This window comes from Pipistrellus hanaki, assembly GCF_964339955.1.
Source record: "Pipistrellus hanaki genome assembly, chromosome: 3".
Lineage (NCBI taxonomy): Eukaryota > Metazoa > Chordata > Mammalia > Chiroptera > Vespertilionidae > Pipistrellus > Pipistrellus hanaki.
In genome coordinates this window covers 184,197,192-184,215,190 of record NC_140505.1, presented here as the reverse complement: position 1 = coordinate 184,215,190, position 17,999 = coordinate 184,197,192, and the positions used below count along the sequence as shown (strand labels likewise).

The following is a 17,999-nucleotide window of genomic DNA, read 5'->3' as shown; positions in this document are numbered from 1 at the left end:
TCACCACGAAGTCCACACTTCATCCTAGTACAGACTGCCTAATGCCTGGCCAAGATTTGCTGTAGCCTCCGACCTTCCAGACCAGCCACCACTGAAAGAAACACGTGGTAACATTCTGAGAAACCCTATGCTAGTCCCTGGATCTCTTCATGATCTGTTTTTCAATATGCAATAACCGATCCTAGATATGTGTCAGGGATCAATCAGTACTAACCTTATGTGCTCGTGATTTTTACAACCTGCCCCTTCACCTCTAATGGAAAACAGGTATTAGTCCATCTCCAGTCTGTTCACTGCTCCTGCTCTCAGCGGGACTCTGCATCTCATGAGATTGACTGGGAAGTCAGTGGGGACTCGGGAAGAGGGAAAATGAACAAGTGATCCCAGAGAAGTTGGAAGACCTGGCTTGTGTTCATCCCTTAGACTCGGGTTCCGGATGTGCCGAGGCCTCGGTCAGGGAGTGACCACATGTGAAGAGAGGAGCCAGGAGAAGACCATGCCCAGGCCTGGCCAGCGGAGTAGCCAGGGACTGACTCCCTGAAAGAGGAACAGAGTGGAAAAGGGGAGGTGGGAGGAAACACACCCCCTTCTCCCTCTCCTACACCCTATTCCCTAAGGGTTAACCCCCCACTCCCTCTCCCAGCCCCTTCTCTCCGCCCCCACCCAAACCCCATCTCCCTTTAATCACATCTGATACTGAGTGGCCCAGCGGGAACAAAGAGGCCATTTAGAGAAACGGGGCCGAGAAAGTGACCCCGCGCTCTGGGGCGGCCGCCTGGATGCCAGCACAAAGGCGGCATTTCAGAGCTGAAATTTCAGCACCCAACTTGATTAAAGGATTCCACAGGCTCGGAGGAGGGTGGGAGGGGGTGCGAAGTCCACTGCTCCCTGAATTAACCCTCTTCCAAGGCAGCGAACAGCCCTCCTGGGACTGACCGCTCATCACTCCCACCTGTCCAGCCGGGGGGCACCCACCCTGGGGCCATGCCTCCTGGGGAAGGGGAGCTGCCAGCAGAATGGAGGTTAAGGCTGGCATGTTCAGGGAGCCAATCTTCCTTTCTATCTCTGTTGGTGTCCATATAAACCCTCTCCCTGTCCCCGCCCCCAGGGAGGGAGGCTCCAACGTGATTGGTCTCACCGCATGTCGGGTAAGCAGGTGAAGAGAATAGGACCCATGAGGACCTAGGACAGAGGGTGTGCTCCAGTCCTGATTTAAAGCCACGCCTTGAATCCTGCTTTCCTGCCTACTATGACCCCAGCACCCACCCCAGGGAAGGCCTCAGAGGGCCACAGGCCCACACTGGTCAGGAAGGACATCCTCCGGAGGCTGGGAAGGAGAGGGTATGGGTGTGGCAGACCAGGGAGGCGGGCCATGGAGGGCACCGTGTGGGCCGTGGCCTGAGGAGCGGGGACAAGGGGGGCAGGTGGGCAGGTGCAGGGTGCTTGCGCCAGCTGACTTGCCAGCAGGGCTCTGCCTGGGGAGGGCGGAGATCACCGTCCCGAGCTTCCTGCTGGGCCGCTGCTCCTGAAAGGGGATCCGGCCCATGATAAGAGGCTCGAGGCAGGTCCTTAGGAAACAATGGGTGGTTTGATGAGACCTGCTCTGTGATACTCCTGAGAAGGGAGAAGCCCCTGCAGCCAGTCCCCACTGGAAAGGAAATTGGGAGTTTCCATGGCAACCGGCTCCCTGGGCACAAAGGCTGGTCTGTCTGCTGGGAAGGCAGCTGAGGTGTCCCCCTGCAGCAGCCTTTGCTCTGGTGAAGGGGAGCGGGAGGGAAGGATGCGGGTATCCACAGGGTAAAGGCCCTGGTGCTTCTTCCTAGTAAAGAGCTGACAGTCACGGGGCCACCGGGATGGGTGTAGCTCTAGACGGTGGGCAGAAGCTGGTGGGACAGCAGACAGCCGGAGGCAGAGGGTGGAAAGGTTAATAGTTTATTATTTACACGGGCAGAGTGTGGGAACAGGAGGTGGGGGGAGGCGCAGTTGGAAGATGAGGCCAGCTCAGTCCGTGATGATGAGCTCGTCTACCCCCCAGTCTTCATAGCTGCCGTCAGGCAGGTAGCGCCGGATGATGATGGGGATCTTCCGGGCCCTGTGCGGGGAGAAGGCACATGTACATGAGGGCTGAGACCCAGCTCTGCAGCAGGATGGGCAGACTGGCTGCAGGTGCGAGGAAAGAGAAGTCTCAGGGAGCACCTTCCTGGGGCTGAGTGTACTTTGTAGGAACGGAACTGCAATAAAAAGAAGGTTCCTGCGTCCGCGAATGTGGGACAGTGGTCTGGAAGGCTCTGCCAGCCATGTCTGAGGGAGGAGGAGGAGGAGGGGGAGGGGGAGGAGGAGGAGGAGGAAGAGTGGGGGCTGGAAGGCAAACTGCAGCAGGAACAGGGGGCTCTGACAGCCAGGAGAGGTGCTGTCTCCTCAGCGGCCTCCCCTTTGCCTGCCCTCCTCCCTGTCCCTCCTCCGTCCAAAGCGCTGACTCCTAAACAAGCCAAGACCCACAGAACAATCACCGCCTCCCGGGCAGGGAGTGGGTCAGGGTGCAGCAGAGAATCCAGGGGTGCCTGCCAGGGCTCTGGAGCAGCAAACCGTGGTCTGGGCAACTTACTTGAGCTCTTTCATGGAGATAAGCAAGGGATCCGTCTCCCCCTCCAGCTCCACCATCACGGGGGCACACATCCTGTAGGTACAGGGACAGGTGTTGGGGAGACTGCAAACGCGGGGAGAAAGGTCCAACAGGAAATTGGGAGTGGGGGTGGGGCTTACTTCACAAACAGGATTGGATGGGCACCCCAGTCCTTACCTAGGTCACCTGCTTTTTTACTTTTTTAAGAAAGGTCACCTTCTAGGCATGGCAGGTGAGGAGCAGTGGTTAGGGGCACTGACAGTGAGGGTATGCGAGTGGGAGCCGGTAGACCGGGTTTAAATTTTGCTCCAAAGACTGAATTTCTCCCTAAATTTCAGTATCCTCATTTGAAAATGAAGACAAAAAGCCCTGCCTCGCCTACAATGACGCTAGGACACCACTGGCGAACGGTATTCTATCTTACTGATGAGGAAACTGAGGCAGAGAGGTCAGTAACTTGCCCAACGTCACACGGCCAGTAAGTGGCAGAACCAAGATGTGAACCCACGTGCTCCTACCAACTGTGCTATAACACCCCTCTTTATAAGCTGAAGATCCACAAACTAAAAAATGGGTACTGTGCCTGGGACAGGAAGCAGCTCTAATCACAAGGCCATTCCCTGTGTCAGCTCCCCTCTCAGGATCTTCCCAGGGCCTAGGCAGTTTCCCAGCACAGAGAAATGCCAAGAGCAAAGGTCCCGCTCCTGACGGCTCTAACCCTCCGCCCCCCCAGATCCTGCCTCAGGGCCCAGCTCCCATTTCCCGTCGCCATCTTGGCAACCCCCCTCAGAAGTCCTGCGCTTCCAGCCTCCGCACAGGGCCCACGTCGCCTGCTTACTGGCCCCTGCCCACCTTTCTGGCACGTCTCATGCTACCTGCCTATATTCACCCCGTGTTCCCACCACACCCCACTCCGGAGGCTCCCTGACAGACACTGTTGTTACCTGTGTGTGTCCTCCTACTGCTCTTCCTCTCCGTCAGCCTGGAGAGACCCAAATGCCTCCACTCTGGGGATCAGGCGATGGATCCTCGGTGCTGGCCATTTACACAGGCTTCTCTCGGCACCAGCCTCCCTAGCCTCTAACCACTTGTTTGAAGTTTTCCACATTAGACATGACTAGCACCTGTGGCCCAGGACTGCGCTGGCTATGCCTGACCCTCAGCAGAGGCTCTCAACACCGATCTCGGCCCTCCTCTGCTAGGAAGCCACTAATGATGCCAGCTCAGGTTTACACTAATAGATCCCAAACCTGATCATCAGTTACTAGGCGAGTACACTAAAGCCAGGGTCCCAGGACCCTTTTCCAGACCCTTGGAATAGACTCTCCAGTGAAAGGGCCTGAGAACCTGCATTTACAAAACTCCCTGCTGATTCTGATAATCAACTATTCTTCCTGCCCCCAGTTTACACCAGACAATTTACTAATTTTATTACTAAATACTTTGATTTACTACTTCCAAAAGCCTGAAAACTTCCCCAGGGCAGAGACCGTGTTTAACTTGCCCTATATCCTCTCTCGGTAAGTGTTAAAGCTTTAAAGAATGTGGTAAAAATGCCTTACATGATCTGCATATGCCTTCTTTATTTTCACAATATGAATAATTAAAGATCATTTACTCATCCAGCCCTACTGTGTGCATGCAATGTGCTAAGTGTGAGTGTGCCCTTAGGTAACCTGTCTGTACCAGAGCCACCATAAAAGAACACGGCAGTGATTCTCAGGAAGTGCTGTAGCACACATCACCACTAGGTGGTGCTAGGGAAAGGAGTGAGACTTCACCCAAAAACTATCCAGGAACTGTTCAGCACCTGACTGCAGGGTTGCATGCCTGGTGCGAGGGCTAAGCTTCAGGCCTGGTGCCCACCACTCACAGCAGGCAGGGAACAGCCGGACAGCGGCCACCCCTCATGGGAGGAGCACTACAGACCCAGCTGGATGGGACCAGGCCTTTTCCCAAAGAAAGCAGGTCCTGGGCCTCAGCAGTGCTCTGACCGGCTCTCCACACTTTTTAGCGCTGCACCCTGCCCACCAAACGCACACCAATCTTCTGAACTGTCCCTCAAGGCACCGTGACATCCTTTCCAATCTTGTGCCCCAAGCCACCTGCCATTCCCCACCACAAGCCAAACCTGCCCGCCTCCACTTGGCCTTGACTCGTGCTGTTTCTGTTCCCGGGTTACCCTCAAAACCACGGCCCTTCCCTGTCCCCGCCTGAACTCAGCCTCTTCAAGCAATTACTCCTTCCCCCTTTGTTGTGCCTCTGACAGAGCACCGCGCCTGCCTGCCTGGGTTCTGGGTATTTGTGAAGGGGTCCACCTCCCCGCAGGCTATAAATACCCAGAAGCCAGGAGGATTGTGTTTGATTATCTTCACATCCCAACAGGTAAAAGCGCAGTATCCTATTCAATGTTTGAGAGACTTAACTTACTTGAAAAATAATTTATAATCTATTCTTCCTGCCAGTCATTTTTAGCAGAGATGAGCACCAGACCACCAATAAACTGCTTTGCAACAATGGGGATGCCTTCTCTCTGCACTCTCCTATGGAAACCACAGCCACGGGTGACTACTGAATATATAAAGTGTGGCTGATGAAACCAAACGACTGAACTTTTCATTGTTCTTAATTTAAAATTAAATGGCCGCAGTAGATAGCAGCTACCGTAACTGATGGTGGCCTAGAGGATCTGGATCCAAAGATACCAAAATGACCATACGGACTGCGGCCCTAGCTTCTCCCAGCCCAGCAGAGAGCGCCCAGCCCAACAGGAGGTCTGCTGCTGCAGAACGGATGAGGAGCAATGTTGACCGGCCAGAAAGCCTTTAATCGAGGTGGGCACAGTGGCCATCTTCACTGGAGGAAGTCAAGTCCCAAGCTGATTGAAAACTAGGATGGGGACACATACTCCTCCAGCCCCGAACTCCACAACGCTGGCCCCAGATTCCTTTCTACCCTCGTCTCCAATATTCCCTACTTGAAGCAGCCCAACTGCCGGAAATACTGGGTAGGGCTCCTATAGGAGACCTTCAGTGACAGCAACTGTCCCACCCTGCCCTCTCTGCCCCAGGAAGGAGGAGTGACTTATCTGACAGGGGAACCTGAGGGGGAAAACAGGCATCTGTGGCCTCGCTTTTGGGGGAGTCCCTGCTCTCTGAAAGCCACCTGCCTGCAGAGAGCGCTTGCCCCGCAGACACAGCCTCGATGCCTGCACTGTCTGAGCATGCAACTCATCGGACATCTGCATCTCCGCCTACCCATGGCTATCTCCTGAATCTTGTTATTCTTCAGCTGCTTCAGACTTGGAAGATAAAGGAGAGGTTGCTAATTTCAAATCCCCAGAACCCCATCACTGTTGTTTTCACATCGCTAGCATGGCCTCTCCATGGAGGCTCTCCTCCATGGAGGCTCTCCATCGCCTGCTATGGACTAGAACCGCCATAAGCCCAATGGGCTGCCACAGCACACCCAGCTAACTGGCCCGCAGTGGTCTAGGGTTCTCTAAGCCCACACTGAGCATGTGACAGCAGGGAGAGTCTGTTTTAGGTGCCAGCTGCCACATCAGCAGCTCAGAGGCTCCCTGTGGCCCGACGGATGGAAAAGACAGTCACGGGCGCACACTCACGCGATCTGGAGGGCGCGGGTGCCCAGCACGCGGGCTCGCTCATACTTGGTCATGTATGGTGTGGTGATGCGCTTCTGGTTGGCCTGCGGTCGCTCTCCAGAGGGGAGGATCTCCACATTCTCCTGGCCCTCCTGCCACCAAGCAGAAAGAGGGAAACTCTCAGGCGCCTTACTGAGGGGGGGGATGGCGATGCCCATGATGATAACCACCACTGCTTAGCACCCCCCGCAACCTTGCTGCTGCCTTCCTGACACCTGATTTAATCCTCACAGTAACCTCATGAGGTAGGGATTGCAGTGCCGTTTAGAGGCTTGGAGAGTTAGCGAACTGGCCAGTCTCAGACCTAGTAAGAGAGAAGAATGATGATCAGGATCCAAGCCAGCTGCCTCTTCCAGAAGAGAGAAACGGAGGGTCCAGAGACGGGGCTGTCCCAGACCAGTGGCCCCATACAAAGAAGCCCTGAGTGCAGACGACAAGTCACCCTAAGCAGGAAGCGAGAAGCAACCATCCCATCTTCAGACAGGATAACTGAGTCAATGGGTCAAGTAGCTACCAAGTCAGTGAATGCAGAAACTAGCAAACATTTTTCAATTGTTAAGTATGTTCTCTATATATATTTAACAATTACTTATTAAGCATTTGTCACATGCCACACATCGTAATAGGTGTTGAGACAGAAAACTAAAAGTTTCTGCTGTCAAAGGATTCAGAGTCTGGGAAGGAGAAAGAGAAACAGAACAGCAGTGCTTTGAAGGTATGCAAGTATGCAACCAAGTTCACAAGAAGGTGAGGTCACCTGATGCATGCAGGGGGGTAGGAAGACATCCGGAGATGAGACTTGAACTAGTGTAGAAGAATTAACTGGCGTTCCCAAGCCAACGGGAAGGGAAGGACGTGGAGAAAGACTGAACTGCATGTCCAAAGGACGGAGGAGGGACAGAACGTACTAGGTTTAGACAACTAATTGTGAAGAATTATTAGACCAAAGGTGCGCTAGGGTTGTAGGCAGGAGAACAAATTCTATAGTAAAAAATTAAGTCAACAAATACTTATTGAGTGTTTACTACATACCTATCAGGTAGTGTTCTAAGTTGGTTTTTTTTTTAATATATTTTATTGATTTTGTACAGAGAGGAAGGGAGAGAGATAGAGAGTTAGAAACATCGATGAGAGAGAGTCATTGATCAGCTGCCTCTTGCACACCCCCTACTGGGGATATGCCCACAACCAAGGTACATGCCCTTGACCGGAATCGAACCCGGGTCCCTTCAGTCCCCAAGCCGACGCTCTATCCATTGAGCCAAACCGGTTTCGGCTGTTCTAAGTTTTTGAGACAGAGCAGGAAGACATAGAAATTCTTCCCTTATATGCGGTAGAGATTAAAAATGGCAACAGATGCTTTAACCGGTTTGGCTCAGTGGATAGAGCCGTTGGCCTGCGGACTCAAGGGTCCCAGGTTCAATTCCAGTCAAGAGAATGTACCTTGGTTGCAGGCACATCTCCAGTAGGAGGTGTGCAGGAGGCAGCTGATCAATGTTTCTCTATCATCGATATTTCTAACTCCCTTTCCCTCTCCCTTCCTCTCTGTAAGAAATCAAAAAAAAAAATTTTAAAAACAGTATGACAACAGAGAAAAAAGACATCACTCTGGGTACTCTGTTGAGAACATTCTGTAGGGGCAAGAACAGAAGCAACGAGACCATTGTAAGGAAGACCAATAGTAATCAATCACGAGGGCAGGTAAGAAAGGTGACGGCAGCAATCAGGGCAGAATGAAGGCAGGGAAACCAGGAATACAATTCCTGCAGTTATGTTAGTGCAAAGCAATACAGATCTAGTCCAGGCTGAACACTAGGCATGTAGAAAGGGACCAGAGCTAAACCACAGGTCGGAGGCAATGCTGACAGGAATGGAAGGGCCCAGAAGGGTGCGTAGGAGGTTTCTGACACAGTGAACAGGTGCCTGAGAGAGAAATTCAAAAAGAGGGGCTGCAGCTTCCAAGCCTAAAGAAGTCAAGGATCACTCTGTTCAGGGGCCGTAAAGCACTTCTTCCTCCATCAGTCACACAAGAGGGAGCCCTATCTCATTCATGGAGCTGGTAACCCACCCACCTCGCCGCTCAGGCCAGAAACCTAGGAGCCCTCCTTGTCACCTCCCGCTTTCTCAGCCCCAGAGCCAACCCACCAAAATACCTTTCATCCGTTTCCCATCACTGACACTAGCAGTGCCCAAGGCCAAGCTACCGGCCTCTCACCTGGACGTCTATGGGAGTTCCCTAGTTGGTCTCTCTCTTTTTCTCGTTCCTCCAATTAGCTCCTCACTCAGAGGCCAGAATGCTCTTTCTAAAGTGTCACTCCCTTGCTCAGAACTCCACAGTGGCTTCCCGCCACCTTTAGCTATGAAATCTGCCTGATCTGGGCCCTCATCTTTCCAGCTTTATCCCAGGTCGCTCTCCCCCTTGCTCCTATGTACCCCCGCCCTGCAGAGCACCTGGCACATAATGAACACGCAGCACGTTTGTTGAATGGATGAAGGTGACATTTCACTATCAGTGAAGTAACTGTCCCAGAAGCCATGGGCTGTGACCCAAATGGACAGAAGCCTTCGGACCCACCCTGGAGGGCTTCTCACCACCCAGGACCGGAACTCTGCTCCCTCTAACTGGGGGTGCTTGTGGCAGGGGCACAAACAGGAGGGAGATGCATTCGGGGAATTACCACTGGCCAGGCTGTTTGGCAGCCTGGGCTGCAGAAGAGAGAGCCCAGGGTTAAATACTGACCTCCTCAGCATTCTCCAAGTCATCTAGTCCTTCATCCTCCTCCACATCATCAAAGTCGTCGCCATCAAAACTGTACAAGAGACCGGTTAGTTAGGGCATCACTTAATAGCATCAAAGAGGGCAAAGGGTGTCTCAGCCAGTCCTGAGGGAGTGCTTGATAAATATCTACTTAATGCCGAAACGGATTTGGCTCAGTGGATGGAGTGTCGGCTGGGGGCCTGAAAGGTCCTGGGTTCGATTCCAGTCAAGGGCATGTACCTTGGTTGCGGGCACATCCCCAGTGGGGTGTGCGCAAGAGGCAGCTGATCGATGATTCTCTATCATCAATGTCTCTAACTCTCTATCCCTCTCTCTTCCTCTCTGTAAAAATTCAATAAAATATATATTTAAAAAAAATATATATATATATATATATATATATATATATATATATATATATATAAAATATCTACTTAATGAGCGAATCAAACTTGTGTTCAAACTTACTCCCATCAGCCCCCCAAACTGTGCTAGGACTCATGCATCCTGTTTCTTTTCTCTCTCTACTGGATCATTCCCATCAGCATATAAATATGTAGATACTGCTCCACCTTAAAAAATAAACAAAACTTCTCTATTCTCTCCCCATGGAGCCCTCTTTCCATGCAAATTCATGGAAGAGTTGTCCAATGTCATAGATTCCCATTCTTCTTTAAAAATATATATATATATTGATTGTTTACAGAGCGGAAGGGAGAGGGATAGAGAGTTAGAAACGTGAGTGAGAGAGAAACATTGATCAGCTGCCTGAAAACCAAGGTACATGCTTTTGACAGGAATTGAATCTGGGACCCTTGAGTCCGCAGGCCGACGCTCTATCCACTGAGCCAAACCTGTCATGGCCCATTCTTCTCTTCTTATTCTGTCATAATTTCACTCCAAGAAGGTACCCACCTCCATAACTCCCTCAAAACCACTCCTTTCGAGCGTGTTAATGATTTCCGTGTTGTTAAATCCAATGGACTACTCATGTTCTCACTGCGCTTGGCCTACCAGCTGACACCCTGGGCCACCCCCGCTCCCTCAGTACACTCTCCCTCCTGGTGTTTCCCCTCCTCCCTGGCCGCTCTTCTCAGTCACCTCAGCAGGTTTCTCCCCTCTCCCCACAAGCACTCCCGTGGGGATGCTCTAACTGCCGAGGGGCCCAGAGAGCAGGAAGGGCAGGAGCCAAAAGCACTGCCCCAGGTGGGGCACAGAAAGGCTCAGGCCCCAGGGTCCGGCGGTCACCCCCCCTTCTCCACGGACACTCCCCTGATGACCTCACCTGCTGCTTCCTTTGGAATCACACACTCATGCTGACCAAGCCCCCCTGTTTATCTTCAGAACAGACCTCTCTTTGGACCTCACACACACACATCAGAACATCATTGTGGCCCTCGCTCCAAAATAAATCCAGAACTCAAAACCACTTCCCCTATCACCCTAGTGCAAGCCACTTCCTTCTCTCACCGGGTTACTGCCGCCCTCCCAGGCCTCCCTCCCTCTCCTGGGCCGCTTCTATAGAGAAAGTCCTCACTTAACGTCGTCCATAGCTTCTGCGACTTGAAGCAAACCAATGTTACCACCGACTCACTGATACAAACAGGAGTTACGTTCCTACAGCATCTCATCAAGGTTGAGACAAAGCGACTCTATTCGAGGAGCTGCCTCATCGCACAGGATGCTGTGTTCTCTGCCCACGGCCGGTCCCCTCTTCTAGAACGGGAGCACGTGGGGATGGGGGGCTGTGCCTCCTACACCTCATGGTCCCCAAACACGGCACAGAGCCCGGCGCGGTGGAAGTTGGCTGAAAGGCACTGACCCTCTCTGGACCTTCGAACCCGAGCCTTTCTGTGCCCAACCTCGGGCTATGCTCTCCGCCCCTCCCGGCTCCAGCCCCGCGGGCCCCCGCAGCAGCCCGGGTCCCCCAGACTCGGCTCCTCGACTCCAGGCTCCTCAGCCTCCTTCCACCCAGGTTCCCGCTCCACCGCCCCTCCCCAGGACCCGCAACGGCCGCTTCGCCCCCGCACTCACTTGTCCTCGTTGTCTGACATGACGCCCGCGCCCCGGCGACCCGGCTCCGCGCCCCACAACCGCGCGCGGAGACGCCGAACCGCGCGCCTCCGCCTCGCGCAGCGCCACGCGTCGTCTGCGCCTGCGCGGTGACCCGGAAGCAATCCCTTCCGGAGGGCGGGCCGGTGCTGTGGGCGTGCGCGCATGCTCCGAGTAGCTCGCGCGCTCGTTACCATGGCAGCCAGGGCGTCCAGCAGCCCGCTCCGCACACCAGGATCTCGGAGTATTTCTGCGGGGCCTCCGCGCGGTGCGGCGGTGGAACCGGGATTACGGTGTTCGGCCTTCGGAGCCCGGCCGCCGCTCTCCGCTGAGGGCGGGGTGGGTCCCGGCCGCCGCTCTTTGATGGGGGCGGGGTGGGGTCCCAGCCGCCGCCGTCTGCCTGGGGCCCACCCAACCGGCGTCTTTCTTTAGGGTGAGGTTTCAATTGGGGCGTAACACCCAAGGCACTGTCGTGACCACGGCTCAGGCCCCCTTCCTCTAGGGCTTTTCCTGCCACAGACACCGGGTCAAGATGAGGTCTCTGCTCACGTGTGTGCATCTGCCTGCGTATCTGCTCGGGTGGAAGGATAGGGCACTGTCGCCATAGTGAAGGGCGGCGTCACAATTCCAATGGGGCTGGACTGCTCCCAGACTTGCCTGCTGCTCTGCTGGGGGCGGGGGTGGGGGGAGGATTGGACGTGGGAGACGGATGTGTCATTGCGTCTTTATCCTCCGCAGAGCCCTCCCATGGCTTCCCAGGAAAGGGTAAAGGCAGTGACCAAAGGAACGGGGTTCTGTCGCTGCCCCAAGCAGACCACTTACACCCCTGGAACCTGCCAGCTCCTCAGAGGTTGGTACACTTACAGGACAGGGTAAGGGACGTGGTAGCAGTTATCCTCTGAAACTCAGATCTCCCCCTAAGTGGCCTGTGGCTTAGTAATTGCCATATTCACTTTACAGAGAAGCCTTGGGTTCAGGAAGGTTCAGGTCCCACAACTTCCTTGCCAGTGGCTGAAAGTCAAAGAACAGAAGATTTCTGAGGAGATCATTCTTTCACATCCCTCAGATCGCACTGTCTGTGTCCTCCCAGGGGAGCCTTATCTCCTCCCCACCCACCACCACATGGAACCTACATGCCCTCACCTTACCCAATACCCTTTCTTCCTTGGACTCGGCATAACCTGTAGTCAGATATTTAGTGTGTCCCATTGATCAGCATCCTTCTACACCTCTAGCCCGGGAACTCCATCAGGGTACGATTGTTCCTGTTTTGGCTTCCTATTGTAGCTCCAGTGTCTGACGCATGCTTAATGAATACTTGCTCATTCATTTATGCCAGGGGTCCTCAAACTTTTTAAAGTGAGGGCCAGATCACGGTCCCTCAGAGAGCTGGAGGGCCGGACTATATGAACTACTAATTCCTACTGTAACACCTCGGCTGCGCTCACATGCGGCCCGCAGAGGGTCAGACTCCTCTGCGGGCCGCATGTGGCCCGCGGGCCGTAGTTTGAAGACCCCTGATTTATGCATTCCTTCATTCAATGGAAAACATGTCAAAGCCCACTGTGTGCTTTATTCTAGGTCAGTGGTCGGCAAACTCAGTAGTCCACAGAGCCAAATGTCAACAGAACGACGATTGAAATGTCTTTGGAGAGCCACATTTTTTAAACTTAAACTTCTTCTAACGGCACTTCTTCACTATAGACTCCCCCAAGCCGTGGTATTTTGAGGAAGAGCCACACTCAAGGGGCCAAAGAGCCGCATGTGGCTCGCGAGCCGCAGTTTGCCGACCACAGTTCTAGGTGGTAAAGCATGAAAAAAGAAAGAAGAAAAACACAGCAAAAATGTTTGTTCTCTTAGAGCAAATATTTTAGTGGGAGGGTAACAAATTAAAATTATAGAGCTTAGATGGCGATGAGTGCTACAGGGAAAAATAAAGCAGGAGAGTAAGAGCGGGGGGTACCTGGGTGCAGAATGGCGGGAGGAGATGGCACCTTTGCATTTCAGCCGTGTGAGCTGAAGGCTCTGCCCGCAGCCCAGGCGGCCTTCCTGAAGGGCTTTCTCTTGCAGTGATGATGAAGGAATCCAATCTGACTAAGTTCCAACAGCGACACATCATGGACACCATGAAAAGTAAGAGTCAGCCCCCGGAGGCTTGCTGGGCAGCGGGGTTCTGGGCCACATTCTGAGTGCTCCTCTGTCTGAAGGAGCAGTGGGCATCATTTTTAAAGGCCACAATAGTACAGTATCGTATTTTTATTTTATTTTTTTTTTATTGACTTTTTTACAGAGAGGAAGGGAGAGAGATAGAGAGCTAGAAACGTCGATGAGAGAGAAACATCGATCAGCTGCCTCTTGCACGCCCCTCACTGGGGATGTGCCCGCAACCATTGTACATGCCCTTGGCCGGAATCGAACCCTGGACCTTTCAGTCCGCAGTCCGACGCTCTACCACTGACCCAAACCGGCTTCGGCAGTATTGTATTTTTTACCTTGCCCCTGGGAATTGACCTTGAGGGGCCTTTGTTACTCTCTCCTGACATTCGTCCTGGGACAACAAGCTTCCTGCAGTCCCCCTCTAGCCAGCCTTCCCAAGAGATCGGAGTCATTGGACCTTCTCGCCCAGCCAAAATCGTCTCAAAACTCATGTCTGCAACCTGTTTCTCCGTTAAACACATACCATATGAGCTCTCCAGAGGAGAGAACTGTGTATACACCGAGACACTGAGTGGCCAGATTATTATGATCTCTGAACGCATAATAATCTGGCCACTCAGCATATATATATATATATACACACACACACACACACACACACACACACACCCCTTGCTCACTGCCTTCCTGGCACCCGAGCCTCCTGGCTGTTCCTGACGTTCCAGGCACATTCCCACCTCAGGGCCTCTGCTCTAGCTGCTCCTCTGCCTCCACTGCTCTTCCCCGAAATACCTGCAGAGATGGCCCCTCACCACTGTTGGGTCTTTTCACCAGGGCATCCCTGGTTATCCTATTTAAATTGTGAATCCTGCTGTCACTCTGGGTCCCACCACCTAACATACTCTGTATTTTATCTTATTCCACACCTCAAATGCAGGCGCCATGAAGGTAGGCCTTGGCCTTTCTTACCACTTTACCCACAGCGGTCTGGGCCTGGCACAGAGTGGATGCTTATTACGTATTTGCTGGGGGGATGGATAGAAGGTGGGATGGACAGACAGGGGCCAGATCCTAGTGGAAGAGCCCCAGGTCCGGGCCGGGGCAGTGAGACAGATTTGTGTCTATGACCATCAAACCATCCCTCCTTTCCTGTGGACCCAGCCGGTTTTAGTAATCAATCTATAGAAATAAAAGCACCAGTGCGAAGGCTTGATGTGCAAGAACGTTTACTGCAGCGTCGTTTGAAGTGGTAAAAATAAAGTAAAAACAGCCCGGATTTCTGAAATGCGGAGACTAGTTGAATATATGATGTAGCCATCGTAAGGACTAGCATGCAGCTGTAAAAAATAAGTTACATGTAGATGGAGTGATCTGGAAAGAGAGCCGTGATACACTGTTAAGTGAAGAGTCTATTATGGAATGTAGCATCGTGTGGTCCATTGTATGAGCTTGTTTGTACAGTACCTAGCCCAGCTGGGTGTGGTTCAGCGGATTAGTTTCGATCCAGGAACCAAGAGGTCACTAGTTCGATTCCTGGTCAGGGCATATGCCCAGGCTGTGAGCTCAATCCTCAGTGGGGAGCCTTCAGGAGGCAGCCAATCAATGATTCTCTCTCATCATTGATGTTTCTATCTCTCCCTCTCCCTTCCTCTCTGAAATCAATAAAAATATAATTTTTTAAAAAAAGAATGGACCGAGCCGAAACCGGTTTGGCTCAATGGATAGAGCGTCGGCTTGGGGACTAAAGGGACCCGGGTTCGATTCCGGTCAAGGGCATGTACCTTGGTTGCGGGCACATCCCCGGTAGGGGGTGTGCAAGAGGCAGCTGTTCGATGACTCTCTCTCATCGATGTTTCTAGCTCTCTATCTCCCTTCCTCTCTATACAAAATCAATAAAATTATATTTAAAAAAAAAAAAAAAAAGAATGGACCGAGACCACCAAATTGCTACCATTGCAGAGGGGGCTGGGAGGGGAGGAGGAGACTCTTCTGGCTGTTAGCCTCAGTATAGAAGGTGCCACCGTTATAAGTTGGTAAGAATCCAGTGGATCCCCCACCTCAGCCTCTTCCTCCTCAGGAGGAGACCCTCTGCCCCTGTACTGCAGCCCAACATCCAGCCAGAGGGTCTTGCCTGCCAAGCAGCCAGCCTCAGCCGTCTACCTGCCTCCCATCCTGGCGACCCGGTCCCAGCTCCGACCTGCCAGCATGTGCCAGGCCAATGGGGCCTACAGCCGGGAGCAGTTCAAGCCTCGAGCCACCAGTAAGTTAGAGGCCTGGACCAGAGCCCCACTAACCCCGTCCAGGAGGGACGGGGGTGCGGGGAGATGAGCACGAATCTAACCAAATTCCCCCGCTGTTTATGCCAGTGCTCTCGAGCCTTGGCGCGTTAGCTGGGGAGCGTTTAGGGTGCAGCAGAACACAGTTGTCCTTTTTCAAAAATGTCCCAAAATGCTCTTTAACCACTAGCTGGATTCTGTCAGTCTCTGCCGAGGGCTGACCGGCTGACCTCATGGCCACGGCTCTCCCAAGCTTACGTGGCGCCTCAGATCCAGAGCTCCCTGCGCCCCAGCCTACCTCAGGGAGCCCTTCACCCTTCCTCGGTGCACTCCCCATACTCCTGGCCCAGTCCCTCGTACACTGCACGCAGGCTGCCTGGTGGCGACCACTGAGCCTTCTTAGCCTTGCTCTGCACCAGGGCAGTGTGTGGGTTTTGGCAAAGCTCTTGTTGGTTCTTTCGATCCCTTTTCCTGCCCATCTGACCAGACAGGCTCAGAGGCGCGTGGCTAGGAGGTGCGGATTGCGAAGCCCCTCCACGTTACTCAGGCGCCTGGGGGCGCGCATGCCCAGGTGGGAACGCCGGCATGAACCGGGGCCCTCCGTGCCTAACCGGGCCTTTTCTGGGCCTCACAGGAGACCTGGAGAAGGAGAAGCGCAGGCTCCAGAACATCTTAGCCACGGGCAAGGATAAGGAGGAGCGGAAAAAGAAGCCCCGGGCTGTGCAGCGGAAGGACCCAGCCCCAGCGGCCCCCGCACCGGACCGGTTTGAAGAACGTAAGCCCCGGGGGGAGGGGCCAGTTCGCGCTGGGGGGGGGGGGGGGCCAGAATCGGGAAGGGTTGATCCTGAGGGTGACCACAGCGTTGCTTCCTTCCCCGAGGCAGTCCCTCCCGGCGCCCCCTCCCCACCAGGCGCCCGAGGGCCCCATTGCCCTGTGCGATGACGACCCTTCTCTTCGTTCAGTGGTCAAGGAAATCCAGGAGAGGAAAGACTTCCTGGCTGAGATGGAGGTCCTGGGACGGGCCAGGCAGTACCGAGGGATCATCCTCACCGAGATCTCCCAGGTAGCAGCAGCAGCAGCGGGCCGGGCCGGGCCGGGGCGGGGCCGGGGCCACCATGAGGAGGATGAGATCTGAGCAGAAACGAAGGGCCAGCTGTGGCTGAGGCTCGCGGAGCCCAGCTCTGGCCTCACCTTGTTGGCTTCTGGAGTTCCTGCCCTGATCCCCAGCTCTCCCTGCTGCCCTTTGCAGAAGCTCCGGGAAATGGAAGACATTGACCACCAGCGGAGCAAGGAACTGAGGAAGGCCCTGGCCAGCGCCTAGCCTCCTCCAGGGGCGGAGCAGCCCCCCCTCGACCACTGGAGCCCACCCATTGCCAGGAGGGTCAGCCCGGGCAGCCCACCCACTCAGGCCGCCAGCCATGTCAATGGTCAGACAGCACTGCCCTGGCCCAGGGTACGGGTACCCGGGCACACACACCCTATAAAATGGACATCAGAGACTGCACCCAGGCTGTGCCTCTTGAAACCTAGTCTCTTCCCCCTTCTCTGTCTCTCTCTCACACACACACACACACACACACAGACACGCGCGCGCGCGCGCGACTTTGAATCTTTCCTGGGGAAAGAACCCCCTTCGGAGTGAAAGCGAAGCCAGTCTCCCCATCGTGGGCACCAACAGGCCCGCGTCCTGCCACCTGCAGCACTGGGTGCCCCACGTTAGAGTCTGAACTCGGGAATGAGTGTGGCTCCTCTCGTCCTGCCTGCCTCAGGGCCTACTTCTTGGACTTCTTACATTCTTAGGCAAATGTTTAACCATGACGACTGATTGGCCAATAAAACACAGTTAACGCAGGTCATTACACATTACACACACCGTTTTGTTTCCAGAGGGATAAGCCTTATTTGTTCAAGGAGTTAGACTTTTTCAGGCCTGTTTCTAGCTGTTTGCATATTTCAAGTGGAAAAGGGAAGGAACCTCTTGAGTGCCCCATAGCGGGCACTGTGGCAGGTACTGAATTCCTCTCAGTCCTCCTCTCCATTCCTCCGCGCCCCCCCTCCCCCGCCCCCGTGGTATGTTATCCTGCGTGAAAACGGAGGCTCGCCACGCTGAGCACCACGGCCACATCACTAGCAAGCAGCCGACTCAGGGGTAAGTCAGCTTTGCGTCTTTCCACTAAACCCACAGCCACAGGAAGAAACAAAGGGCTGGGAAGGATCCAGACCGGGCCCTGGCTTTGGTTCCCACCCCAGCCTCAGCTCCCATTCTCCTCTGTGAGGCCCAGCCTCAAAGGAGGCGTCTGCCCAGGAGAGCAGCCCAGGCCTGGCACGCTGCACAGCCCCGTGGCTTTGGCAATCACGAGCCCTCCGCCCCGTATTCTGTCCTTTTCCCGTCTCCATAAATCACCATATTTTGGGAATTTCAAGCAGCCCACCCACCTGGGAGTCATAAAATCCTGCAGGCCACATGAC

The 17,999-nt window shown here is 54.0% G+C and overlaps 2 protein-coding genes across 4 annotated transcripts; one reads left to right on the top strand and one right to left on the bottom strand.

Annotated features, from left to right (window-relative positions):
- Positions 1–1,916: 1,916 nt before the first annotated feature.
- Positions 1,917–11,210, bottom strand: POLR2F (RNA polymerase II, I and III subunit F). The gene is made up of 5 exons (XM_084876881.1): positions 11,080–11,210; positions 9,028–9,097; positions 6,249–6,379; positions 2,606–2,677; positions 1,917–2,092 (listed from the first exon to the last, which is right to left on the bottom strand). The coding sequence occupies exons 1-5, from the start codon at positions 11,097–11,099 to the stop codon at positions 2,002–2,004; spliced, it is 384 nt and encodes a 127-aa protein (XP_084733007.1). The 5' UTR covers positions 11,100–11,210; the 3' UTR covers positions 1,917–2,001.
- A 73-nt stretch (positions 11,211–11,283) lies between these two features.
- LOC311618995 (UPF0193 protein EVG1 homolog) lies at positions 11,284–17,396 on the top strand. Of its 3 annotated transcripts, none has more exons than XM_084876868.1 (7): positions 11,284–11,436; positions 11,836–11,947; positions 13,168–13,230; positions 15,332–15,514; positions 16,165–16,305; positions 16,493–16,593; positions 16,780–17,396. In XM_084876868.1, the coding sequence occupies exons 1-7, from the start codon at positions 11,293–11,295 to the stop codon at positions 16,849–16,851; spliced, it is 816 nt and encodes a 271-aa protein (XP_084732994.1). In that variant the 5' UTR covers positions 11,284–11,292; the 3' UTR covers positions 16,852–17,396. The 3 variants fall into 3 exon arrangements, with proteins under 3 accessions (XP_084732994.1, XP_084732995.1, XP_084732996.1); XM_084876869.1 differs by having other exon boundaries at positions 11,290–11,530; XM_084876870.1 differs by lacking the exon at positions 11,284–11,436 and adding an exon at positions 11,536–11,634.
- Positions 17,397–17,999: the final 603 nt, after the last annotated feature.